Source organism: Monodelphis domestica, chromosome 8 (genome assembly GCF_027887165.1).
Source record: "Monodelphis domestica isolate mMonDom1 chromosome 8, mMonDom1.pri, whole genome shotgun sequence".
In the NCBI taxonomy this organism is placed as follows: Eukaryota; Metazoa; Chordata; class Mammalia; order Didelphimorphia; family Didelphidae; genus Monodelphis; species Monodelphis domestica.
This window is the reverse complement of record NC_077234.1, coordinates 69,953,212-69,964,788: the sequence shown is the minus strand read 5'-3', so window position 1 is coordinate 69,964,788 and position 11,577 is coordinate 69,953,212. Positions and strand designations below refer to the sequence as shown.

General features: G+C 55.0%; 2 protein-coding genes across 2 annotated transcripts; one reads left to right on the top strand and one right to left on the bottom strand.

Moving 5' to 3' along the window:
* Positions 1-29: 29 nt before the first annotated feature.
* On the bottom strand, positions 30-3,801 carry CHPF (chondroitin polymerizing factor). The gene is made up of 4 exons (XM_001362116.5): positions 3,341-3,801; positions 2,134-2,704; positions 1,830-2,012; positions 30-1,737 (listed from the first exon to the last, which is right to left on the bottom strand). The coding sequence occupies exons 1-4, from the start codon at positions 3,640-3,642 to the stop codon at positions 478-480; spliced, it is 2,316 nt and encodes a 771-aa protein (XP_001362153.2). The 5' UTR covers positions 3,643-3,801; the 3' UTR covers positions 30-477.
* A 471-nt stretch (positions 3,802-4,272) lies between these two features.
* Positions 4,273-11,520, top strand: TMEM198 (transmembrane protein 198). The gene is made up of 5 exons (XM_001370070.4): positions 4,273-4,480; positions 5,158-5,368; positions 8,438-9,013; positions 9,959-10,161; positions 10,533-11,520. Exons 2-5 carry the CDS (start codon positions 5,203-5,205, stop codon positions 10,668-10,670), a joined length of 1,083 nt encoding a protein of 360 aa, XP_001370107.1. The 5' UTR covers positions 4,273-4,480; positions 5,158-5,202; the 3' UTR covers positions 10,671-11,520.
* Positions 11,521-11,577: the final 57 nt, after the last annotated feature.

Genomic DNA, 11,577 nt, shown 5'->3' with positions numbered 1-11,577 from the left:
AAGGAGGAATAATGGCCAGAGCTCACACCTACAAGTTCAGCTGATTTATTAAAGATAATCAGCATCATCAGGGGATGGTGGGCTTTTAGGTTCTAGGTGCCCCTCTCCCCCACCCCACAGATTCCATTGGAAACCCAAGCCCTCAAAGCCAAGAGTGACTCTCTCCAGACTTTCATCTACAGTTCCCCACTTCCCCTATACCGGCTGCCACCGGGTCAAGGAGGGGTGCTGGCGTCAAGCAGACCTTGCTGCATAAATACTTAAAGGGCCATGGTCCAGAGGCTGGGAGAGCTCCAACCCCTCACTCAAGTCCCCTGCTCAGAGGGCACCTACCCCCTTTTCCCCCCCAGAAGCCCAGGCTGCTAGCTGCTGGCTTTCTCCAAACCCTGAGGCTAGAGGTCACAGACCAGAGCTAGGTGCCAGGGCAGCTCTGAATTCAGGGAGAGGAGGGTGGGTCTTCAGTGGGCTCTAGTGCAGTCAGGTGCTGTTTCCCTGCTCTTGCTCGAAGAGCAGCATGGCTAGCTGGGAGCGGGAGCCCAGACCCTCGAAGACGCTCTGGCGGCAGTGGTGATACAGGCTCTCACTGAGCTGGGCACTGCAGGGCTGGTGTTGGTAGGGCTGCCGCAGGGCCGGCTCCACAGCTCGAAGCACATGCAGGCTGGAGAACTTCAGGAAGAATTCATATAGATCCAGGCCCTCCAGCATCTCCTCTTCCTGCTCCCAGGCTTTGGCCAGCTGGCCTCGGGCTGCCACGTAGTCCGAGTTGTAGAAGCAGGCTTCGCTGGCTACGTGGCGGTCAAAGTGTCCCGTATCCCGGCCCAGCTCAGGGGGCCCTGGGGCCTGTGGGGGCGCCACGGCAGGATGGAAGGCCTGGAAGTGCATGGGGAAGAAAGCCTGCCATCCCGCGATGGCGTGCATCCGACATCGGTTCAGGAAATCAGAAGTGAGGACCGTGGCTGGCCCCGCCAGCAGGAAGAGCGTGTCCAGGGGGTGTTTCTTGGAGAGCAGGTCCAGCAGACGAAGGGGCGTTGGGACAGCTGTCTGCACGCTGAGCCAGGGGACTTGGGAGCCAGGGTAGCGTCGCTCCAGCTCTGCCACACGGCTCTTCACTGAAGCGAAGATGTCAGCATGGGTCACATGCTGGGCTTGACGGGGCTCGTAGAGCAGCAGCAGGGTCAGAGCCACCGCAGTGTCCCCCGGCTCAAGAGCAGCAGCGGCAAAGGCCTCCAGAAAGCGGGGCGCCATATCGAGATCGCTGGCCGCCAGCGGCAGCAGCACCGTAAGGCGGGATGCCTCAGTAACGTAGGGCACCGGCAGGATTTCCACCCGGCTCAGGGGCCTCAGGAGTTGCACTCGACGGGTGAGGTGCTGGCGGGCCCCCTCTGGGGTCAGCGCCTCCAACTCCAAGTCCAGCGTGTACTCCATGCCTCTTGTTGGGTCAAAGCGGCGGTAGCCGTTGAGCAGCTGTTGTTTGCGAAGCTGAAGAGCAGGGTGGTAGCGGCGATTCAGCTCTTCCAAGGCCGCCCCCAGGACATCTGCTACATCATCCCGGTCGGCTCCCCGCAAGGGGCAACGAGGGGAGCCATCCGCGCATGAGAAAACGTGCTGCTCCGTGAAGTAGTCCCAGCTCAACACCTCGAATCGAGAAGAGGGACGGAATGGGGCTGGGATGCCTAGCGGCCAGGATGCCTCCTGTTCCCCGTCCACAGAGAGCCGGCTTGTGTTCTGGATCTCCCACTGGGCGAGGAAAGATTGGGGCGTCAAAGGCAGGTTACCACAATTCCTTCTCCCTCCCACCTATTCTCAACCCCTGGCCTCCGGGACCTCACCTGCAGCTCCTGGATCTCCTGGTAGGTGCGCTCCAGCTCAGCTCGGGCGAAAGCCTTGTGCAGCTTGTACATGTGCACGGGGTCCCGTACAGGGTGGGCAGTCAGGGCACTCTGGAAGTGTGGATCCCCCTCCTGCACTGCCTCCCCTGCACCGCCCAGTTCCAGGTAGTTATAGTGCATGCCCTGGGGCGAGGGGACAGGGGAAGGAATAAGAGGGACCATTTCTCTCACTCCATCCCCAGCCCTGGTGCTCCAGGTTCCACCCCGCTCCCCTTCCTGGAGGCCCTCCTGCCCAACTCCCCACCTGGTGCTCTCCTGTACAGCTGACCCCGGTGGCATCGAGAATACAGCGGCCCAACCATTCATCCGGCCGAGAGCTGACTATGTCATTTCGGCAGCTCTCCAAGTGTGGTTGTAACTGCTGCAGGAGCATGCGGGACAACAGGACCCCAAAGCCAATGTGGCAGTATCGACCCGAGGTGGGTTCTCCGATGAACTCTTGGGGCCGGCCCAGGTAGAGTTGGGAGGCTGTGGCCAGGCTGAGGTGGCCAGCCAGCCGGGCTAGCCTATGGGCTTCTGTGTAGGTGTTATCAGGCACCAGGAAGAACCAGTCAAAGTCTTCCCCATGCTTCTCCAAGAGGTGCTGAAGGACCAGGTGCAGCTGCCCCATTGGCCGATCCTTTCCCAACGCCACCACGGCCATGCCAGGGGGCTCCCTGCGGTTCTGTGTGCCCGTCAGGAACACCACCTGCTCTAGCCAATGTCCAAGGGTCCGGTTCACTGCCACCCCCAGGGAAGGCAGGGTGTCCTGGGTAGTGAGCACAGCCACCAGCAGCCTCTGCCGGATGCCCAGCTCTGTGCTGATATAGCGAGTCCTAGGGGAGAGGGAAGAGTAATCATGACAACTTCGAGCCCTGACCTGTGATTTCCTTGGCGGATGAAGCTCCCTTCACCAATGCAACTTCACCGTAGCTTGTAGCCTTAGGGCTGTGCTGTGGCATTGGGAGTCAGAAGTGGGATCTGACTGGCCCTCCATCCACTCTGTCAGGGCAAATACTGCTCTCTTGGTTTTACAAAGATTCAGGGAAGTTGTGACTTGCCTGGGATTACCCAGCTCCCAAGGGTCTGAGCTGTACTTCTAACCAGACTAACCGAGGAGTGAGATAGCTCCAGGGTGAGGAGGAATCCCTCAGGAGCCCTAGCAAAGGAAGGAAGGTCACTAATGGCAGAAGAGACAGGCTGACCATTACTTCCCCGCAAGGCCCCACCTTTCCTAAGGGATGGAGGGCCATAGGAAGTCATTGGAGACTAAAGACTTCCTGGCCCAGGCCAGCCCCTTCCTGCCCGAGCTGGATCCAGCCTCCGAAGTCCCCTCCGAGTCTCCCTCTCACCACTCCGCTGGCCTGCTAGTCCCAGAGGAGGGCTGTTCTCCCCACCTCCCCCCAAGGGGGTAAGGGGGCGGGGCTGTTGGTTCTGTTTTGGGGCTGGGAGGAGGTAGAGGTGTCCGGTACCTGACAGCTTTCTTGGGGATCTGGCTGGAGTGCGTGGGGCGGTAGGGCACCACGCGGGGCTCCCAGATCTCCGTGTCCTCGGGCCGTTCGCGATCCGGGCTGGTCTGCACGGAGTTGGGCCGGCGGGCTGCGTTAGTGTAGCCGCGGAGGGGCAGGTCGGGGTCTCCGGGGCGGGGCGGGCCGGGGCCGCAGGGCTCCTCCACCCAGGTGACGCTGAGCAGGCTCAGGGTGAAGCCTAGAGAGATGCCCACGGCCACGGGCCCCGCGGGCCGTAGCACCGACAGCAACAGCGAAGCCCGCATGGCCCCGGCCCGGGAGACCGACTCAGCTCGGGCTCAGCCCCAGCCCAGCCGGCCTCCCGACCCCGGGGAGGGGGAAGGGGGCTCGCTCAGCAGGGGTGGGGGTGGCGGGTGGACGCTCCGCGGGAGGTGCCCCGCCGGGGGGCTCTCAGCAGGGGGTGCTCGGCGGGAGGCGGGAGCAGGAACGGGGGCGCGGGGATGGGGGCGGGCCCAGGTCCGTGGAGGAGGGGGGCGGGAGCACCGCGACGGCTCAATTTTCCTCTGTGGAGCAGAGCCCGCGTCTCGCCACCGCGATCTGTCTCGACTCTGACTCGATCTGACCCGAGCCAGGGGATCGTAGGCAGGTCCAGCGCCGCCCGGACTGGTTGCAGTCACAGCCGCCGTCCGACGTGTCACTGGACCGGCCCCGCCTTGGGGGTGGAGCAAGACGCTCCCGCTCCGGCGGAGGGCGGGCACGGGGGCGGGCCAGAAGACCTCCGCTCCCTCCCTCCTCCGCCCGGAAGTGCCCCCTCTTCTGGGCTCCGGGGCCGGCCCCTGCCAAGTCCGTCCCCTCTCCCGGCGCGGGCCGTGCGTGCAGGTCGTGACGTCAGGAGCAGCCCTCCTCTGCCTGGGTGGTGCGCCCAGAGTGACGTCAGGAGCAGAGACCGGAGCTGTCCATCAGCACCAAGAGGCCTTGGGCGGGCTGCTGGGTATGGGGCCGTGGCGCCGGGCCTGCCTGAGCCCGAGCTGGAGCTGGAGCTGGAGCTGGAGCTGCAGCCCGAGCCCAGGGGAGCCACGGGAGCCAGGGGGCCTGAGTGGGACCCAAACAAGGAGCCGGCGGAGCAGCGGCAGTGCAGTGCAGGTACCAGCCCTTCCACCCAAGCCGCCCCTGCCCCTCCACAATGCACTGGTTTTTGTTTGTTTGTTTGTTTGTTTTTGTTTGTTTTTTTTTTCTTTTCCACCTGGCGTCCCTACCAACCCTTTCTCCCAGGCCACCCTTCCCTTTTCCGGAACTCCCTGGCCCTGCCTCGACTCCCTACTCCTTCTCCTCCATCCTCCCAACTTTAGGCCCCTCCGCCCCCGTCCCTCTGCTCTAGGCTCCTTCTTTTCCAATCTTCCCACCTTCCACTATAATTCCAGCCCCTGGTCCCCTTTATCTGCAGCTGGGACCGCTAACCTCAATCCCTGGAATCTCCTACTGCTCCCTCCTTTCTCTCACCCTGCACCCCATCTTTCTTGTTTCCTCTGTTTCCAGTCCGTCCATCCGCAGGGCTTCCTTCATCTCCCTTTTCTCTCTCCTCGGCCCCTTCAGGTACTAGTAGCCTTCTCTCCCCTGTAAGGGCCTTGGAACTGGAGGACCCGTGTGTCTCTCCTTCGTCCTATGTGGTCGGATTAAGTCCCCTCCCCGGTAATTGAGACTGTCCCACGGAGTCCTTTTAGAAAGCCTCCTTAGTCTTCCTCCCTTCCGCTCCTAACCTTGGCTCTCATCCCAGTGGAACTGGACTTCTGTGACCCCTCCCCTCCTTCTTTCTCTGCCAGGCTGCCCCGGGTGGGTGACCCCACACCCTTGCCTTCCTTGGCGCCATGTCCGGCACTGTGGAGACACTACGGTTCCAGCTGCTGCCTCCCGAACCAGATGAACCCCTCTGGGGCCTCCCCTGTGAGCAGCCCCTGGAGCGGAGGTATCAGGCGCTGCCCTCCCTCGTCTGCACCATGTGCTCCCTCTTCGGTGTTGTCTACTGCTTCTTTGGTGAGGCCCGATCCGTGGGGGCTAATCCTTCCACACAGACCTCTCTTAAACCATTATCTTAACCTCTCATTCCTTTCCTCATTCTCCTTCCCAGACGCCCCCCCCCCCTACTCCCCACCCCCAGCTATTCTCTGAAATATGGTGCTAGAAAGAGGAGCAATGGGGACTTTGGTGGTTGGGTTCAGGACTAGGGCAGGGACACCGGGTGGGTGAAATCTCTCTACATCTTCTAGTCCTGAGCGTAGCTGAATCTGGGAAGCCAAAGCCAAGGCTGCTTGTTGTGTATGCCACCTCCTCCTTCCCTTCTGTGAATTTATCCCTTTTATAGACTGTGACTGAACCCCTTATGATGGAGTTGTAATAGGGCTGAAAGATGTTCCCCAATTCTGGGGTGTGTTTATGAGCTTGGCCAGGTTGCCTTTTCTAAGACAAATTATACACCACCTAGGATTTACTTGTAAGGAAGACCAGCCTCTCTTTTCCCTTTTCCCATTTTTACTGACCCCAAATCCAAATATTTCTACCCCTCCCCTTGAATGCAGCATCCCAAATCAAGTGCTAAGGGCCTCAACATCACCTGCTTCTGGGTGACACATAACATTTCACTGGAGTGACAACTTGACTATCTACTTAATCTCTCTGGTCCTCAGTTTCTTCATCTGTCAAATGATGAAGCTGGATTAGATGACATCTAAGGTAGTTTCCATATCTAAATTTGACCTCAAAGTAATTTCCATATCTTCAGTTCCACATCTTCCTTAAACTCTGACCTTTCATCTAGATCTCCTTTCCCCAACCCAAGTCCAAATACCTCATTGTTTCCTGGTTTGTAATCTCTTTCTTGAACCTTAATCTCTAATCACTTCTTCAGTGGATCCAGATTTAGCTCTTAGATTTTTCTTCCAGGGATATCCATTTCTTTGGGCATCCAAGTATAGGGTACCTTTGCTCTTGGGTTTATGACTTTCATTTTTCATTACTTTCTAAATTAGGAGATTATTGAAGCATCATGCTTCCTGTACTTTTTCTTGGTTTCTAATCCTTGTCTAAATCCTTAGGCCTTGAGAGCTGCTTCACCTAAGCCTTAACAACTATTTCTCCCCTTTTTTGCTATTACAACCATAACCGGAGATACTCAATTCTGGTATCTACTTTCTCTTTCTTTTCTAAACCCAGCAGCCACAAAGTAGAGGCAGCAAGAGTTAATTTCTAGGTTTATTTACAAGGGAAAAGAGCATATGCAAATTAAGAATACCCTAGGGAAGGATAATTAGAATTGCAAATAGGAGGGGAAAAAAAAACCTATTCAGTCCTAGCCTGGGGGATATTGGATAGTAAGCTATTCTACCTAGCCACAGTTTCCTGGGTCTAGCTTGATCTACTGTACTATCTTACATACTCAAGAAAGATGACACCCTATGCCAACAGAACACCCTTCATTGACTTAGAAATAACCTACCTAGGTGGACTTTCAGGGTATGGCACACTTTACTATATAATCATTTATCTCCCTTCGTCCAAACATAAAAGTGAATCAAAGCCATAGGGACGTAAGAGGTCATTTAGTACATTTCCCCCCCTCCCTAATTTAAAAATAATGAAATTTAGGGCCAGAGAGGTTAAGCCAGAGGATCCCAGGTGAGAAGTATCAGAACTGAGATTTGAACCCAGATTCTTTGACTGTAATCTAGCCCTATTTCCACAGCTCCATGATGCTCTTAAAGAACTAACACAAAATGACTTTTCCCCCATCACTTCAAAAAATAGAATACAGCACCACTCCAAACATGCACACAGTTTTCTGTCACATATTTTTATACTTAGGGTTTCCCAGGCTTTTGGGTACTCTCCAACATGGCCTTTATTTTGTGTGTCTTCATTGCCCCTGGTTCTGATCCTCATCTCTATGATGCCTTCATGGCACCCATTTTTTTTCTGGTCCCCCAGGGTCCCAGCCTTTGACCTTAGGTTTCATATCTCTGATTCCCATATAACCCTAAGATATGAATCTTCTGTAACTTTCATCCTTGACCAACTTATCTCCATCTTTTTGAGCTTTCTATGAGCCCCAAATCTCTGACTCCTTGGGCTATTCTCTGATGTTCTACATCTATGTGACCCTACCTTTTGAGGCCTTTATGATACACAAACACACACACACACACACCCCTCTGCTCTCTCTAGCTTCTGTCTTTCTGACCTCTTATGAATGCCATCTCTCATATTTACCCTTACCCCATCTCTCAGACTCTCCTTCCTTCATTTTTCTGACACTCTTTTGGGAATAAAGGGACCTGGAAAAGGGATCAAAGGGAGACCATGGAAAGGATGTATAACCCTGTAGTGAGAAAGGGCCAGGATGTGTGTGGCTAGTTAGCCCAGGATTCTGTTGCTAGCTTATTTTGAATGGAAATGGGAAACTTGAGAATAAAATGATCCTGATCTGTAGCTTGACAATTGTTCTGTGGATCTGTTCCCCCCTTCCCCCTTCTCTTTAAAGTTTAGTAAAATCCTTTGTTTAAAAAAAAAATCCAAACTCTCCCTTTTCAGCATGAAAGGATATGGAAGGCAGAGGTTCATATTTAGGCCAAGAGAATTTGGGGCAACTGAGGTATTATGGAAGCCAGGTAAGGCCTACTGACTGACAGTCCACATTAACAGCCTGGGAATCAAGGGCAAGGGAATAAACTGGATAGAAAAGAAAACTTTAAGACCAGGGATGGCTGAGAAAGACAGTCCCCTTCCTACTTGGGGTCTGTTTCTTACTCTCCGATCCTACTGATCATCTCCACAATCCCCTCAGATTTCTCTGTTCGCTGACCCTTCTCTGTCTTCCATAATCTATTTCTCTGGCCCTGTGACTGATTTATTTGATCTTTTTCCGATGTCCTGACCTCTCATCTCTTTGCCTCTTTTTCTCTGGCCTCTGCTTCTCATCTCTCCATCCCCCTTTCTGACTCCTTCAGGCCCTCCTTTTTCTGAAACCATCCCACGACCCTCATTTCTCTGACCTGTTCCATGACCTTGTTCTTAGCCCGTTCTCTGCCTCCCTACCCATGTTCCCTACAGGTTACCGCTGCTTCAAGGCTGTGCTTTTCCTCACGGGACTCCTGTTCGGTTCAGTGGTCATCTTCCTGCTCTGCTACCGAGAGCGGGTGCTGGAGACGCAGTTGAATGCTGGGGCAAGTGCGGGCATTGCCCTGGGCATTGGCCTGCTGTGCGGGCTGGTGGCCATGCTGGTGCGCAGTGTGGGGCTCTTCCTGGTTGGGCTGCTGCTCGGGCTGCTGTTGGGGGCAGCTGCCTTGATGGGCTCAGGCCCCTTCTACCAGCCAGGCTCTGTGTGGGGGCCCCTGGGGCTGCTGTTAGGAGGAGGCCTGCTCTGTGCCCTGCTCACATTGCGCTGGCCTCGTCCATTCACCACTCTGGCCACTGCTGTGGCTGGGGCTGCACTGATTGCTGCCGCAGCCGACTACTTTGCAGAACTGTTGCTGTTGGGGCGCTATGCTGCAGAGAGGCTTCGGGCTGCCCCAGTGCCTCCACTTTGCTGGCGGAGCTGGGCCCTGCTGGCCATCTGGCCGCTGCTCAGTCTGATGGGCGTCCTAGTACAGTGGAGAGTCACAGCTGAGGGGGACTCACATACTGAGGGTGAGACGTTGTGCCCGGGCGGCAGCTACTGGGGGTGGGAGAGAGAGCAGAGGAATGAATTGCCAAGTGGCAAGAGAGATGCTGGCGTCAGGGCGAGGAAGAAACTGAGGGAACTCACAGCAAGGACAAACAGTTTAGCAGTGGGGTGGGGAGGGGTCTTTCACATGAAGGGTTCATGCAAAGGGGCATGAATTAGATCCAGAAGGGAAACTCGGAGGTCATGTGGTCCAACGCTCTATGACTTCAAATCCAATGTCTTCCGTTAGATGTAGAGTCCATTCCTGGAAGGTGGGTTCTCACCACAGAGGAGGGAGTAGGGAGATGGAGAACTGGACAAGGACCCAGGAGGATTGGGATGGTGCAGGGAAAGGGAAAGTGGGTAGGAGAGGGATGCTGCTAGAGTAATATTTTATTTGTGGACATGGAGGGATCATGGGAGAGGGGATGGACTTAGGAGAGATGAAGGAAGGCAGAAGAACACTTCCACATTGAGGGTGAGAGATTCTAAGGGATGAAATAAATAAACCAGATGAGGAGTGCAAATCTAGAAGGAGATGTGCGAGTCTAAAGATGGGGAGGGGAGGGCAAAGAGAAGGACCCTTTTAATGGGAGACCGAAGAAGTGCTTTGTAGGTTTAGAAAGCACTTTCTTCCTAGCTGTGGTAGGGAGAGTGAATATTATTCTAATTTGGCAGATAAGGTTAATTCATTTGTTCACCAGAGGCAGGGATAGGGCTGGAACCCAGGTGTTGAAATGACAAGACCAGTGAGCTCTCCATCATACTCTAATCAGAAGAAGAATTGGGGAGCATTTTTTAAAAATGAGGGGTAAATGCTAGATTTTGGGAGCTTGGAGCTACTAGTTTAGGAGGTGATGGAGTTTGGGTATGAAAGAGAAGCTGGGTTCCCAGGGGTCACTTTTCTTCTCTACTTCCTGCCCTCTCAGTGGTGATTAGCCGGCAGCAGCGTCGGGTCCAATTGATGAGAATTCGGCAAAGGGAGGAGCGGAAGGAAAAGCGGAGAAGGAAGAGACCCCCACGGGCTCCTCCTCGGGGTTCCCGGGCCCCACCAAAGCCAGGCCCTCCTGACTCTGGCTATCGACGAAGGCCTGTGCCTGTCAAACGATTCAATGGAGACGTGCTCTCCCCAGTGAGTGTCCTTGTCTAAACTTCCCTACTTGTCTTGGGTTTGATAAGGAGGCTAAGTGTTCAGGACTGTGGCATCTCATTTGGGCTGTTCCTAATGTTTGGACACCCTAGAGAGATCTTGGTTGCTGGCACCAAGAGTCATCGCTTCAGAGAAGAGGGTTCTAAGTCACAGGACCTGCTAGTTCAGGGTCTCAGGGCCCTACATTTGGAAAGTAGAAAGGGTTTAGGATCTAAGGCCTAAGGATTTTGGGGTGGAGTGTCATGGGAATGTGAGTTTTAGAGGGGGAGTTTTGGGAAATTGATCATGAATGGGGAGGTCTCAAGAGTGTGGATTTAGGGGTGAATCTCAGATTTGTCATTTCTTCTACCTAGAGCTACATTCAGAGCTTTCGGGACCGGCAGACGGGGAGTTCTCTGAGCAGTTTTGTGGCACCACCTGTAGACCTGGATTATGAATGTGGTTCCACAGTGCCACTAACAGCTGCCTCGGGCCCCCCTGTTCGAGTGTAGCTGACCCTCATCTGGTCAGAGGAGACCCTGAAACTTGACTCTTCAGACACTGACTCTGCCAGGATGGGGTGGTGGTGGGGAATAACTTCATCCTTACCCCATGGATTGACCTGGACCAGGGCTTCATTCACTGCCCAAGGGCTGGCCCTCTGATCAGAGTTCCTTTGGGGGGCCAATTACCTGAGGATAATCTACTCAGACTCCTCCCTCAGGGGCTACTGAGAGTGAATCTGGTCCATTTGAGCCCCTGAAGGAAAAGGATCTGCCTTTGGGGCTGAACTCAGGAGTTTTGTGTTTGTATGTTGGGGGGTGGAGGGGACCCAGCCTCCTTGCCTTAGATCTCTGGTGTGTAGGGCTGCTTTCCAGGGGACACTCAGCCTTCTCTCTCTCAATGTTCTGGATCCTAAGGGCCATCCCCCTGCATGCCTATGTTGGTGGGAAAGGCCCACCCTTGTCACCTCAACCCCATCTCAAGGGCTGGGGCTGCTTTCTGAACAGGCTCTTCATACAGGCTGCATCCCTTTTGCCTGGGGGGGGGGAAGGTTGCAATGCCCTTTACCCCTATGTCCCCCATCCCTCCTCATCTTCTGCTAGATGCCAGCTGCAGTGGTATTTGGTGGAAGGTGGGCAGGGGCTTCTGGAATTGCCCCAGGTGGAGAGGGAGGGAGGGAATGGGGGAGGGTGTGTGGGCTGAGGGATTGGGTGGGTGGGTTTTGGGGGCTTGTGCACGGTGCATGTCTGGTGTCTTTTGTTCCACTCCAGACACCTCGTGCTTCTGTCTCCTCCTGCTCCTCCTCCTCCTCCTTCTCTTCCTCTTGTTTTACATCTTTTATAAATGTGCCAAACTGCACGATTTGAGCCAGGAGTGGTTTCCCAGCAGCCCATTTGGGGGGGAGGTTGAGCAATG

Bases quoted from the DNA above. Each gene is read 5' to 3' on its own strand.
- CHPF (XM_001362116.5), bottom strand. From the start codon at position 3,642: ATGCGGGCTTCGCTGTTGCTGTCGGTGCTACGGCCCGCGGGGCCCGTG. The intron at 2,705-3,340 runs GTACCGGACACC...CCTCTCCCCTAG, and splicing joins ATCCCCAAGAAAGCTGTCAG to GACTCGCTATATCAGCACAG. The intron at 1,738-1,829 runs GTGAGGTCCCGG...TTCCTCGCCCAG, and splicing joins AGGAGATCCAGGAGCTGCAG to TGGGAGATCCAGAACACAAG.
- TMEM198 (XM_001370070.4), top strand. From the start codon at position 5,203: ATGTCCGGCACTGTGGAGACACTACGGTTCCAGCTGCTGCCTCCCGAA. The intron at 9,014-9,958 runs GTGAGACGTTGT...CTGCCCTCTCAG, and splicing joins GGGGGACTCACATACTGAGG to TGGTGATTAGCCGGCAGCAG. The intron at 10,162-10,532 runs GTGAGTGTCCTT...TCTTCTACCTAG, and splicing joins ATGGAGACGTGCTCTCCCCA to AGCTACATTCAGAGCTTTCG.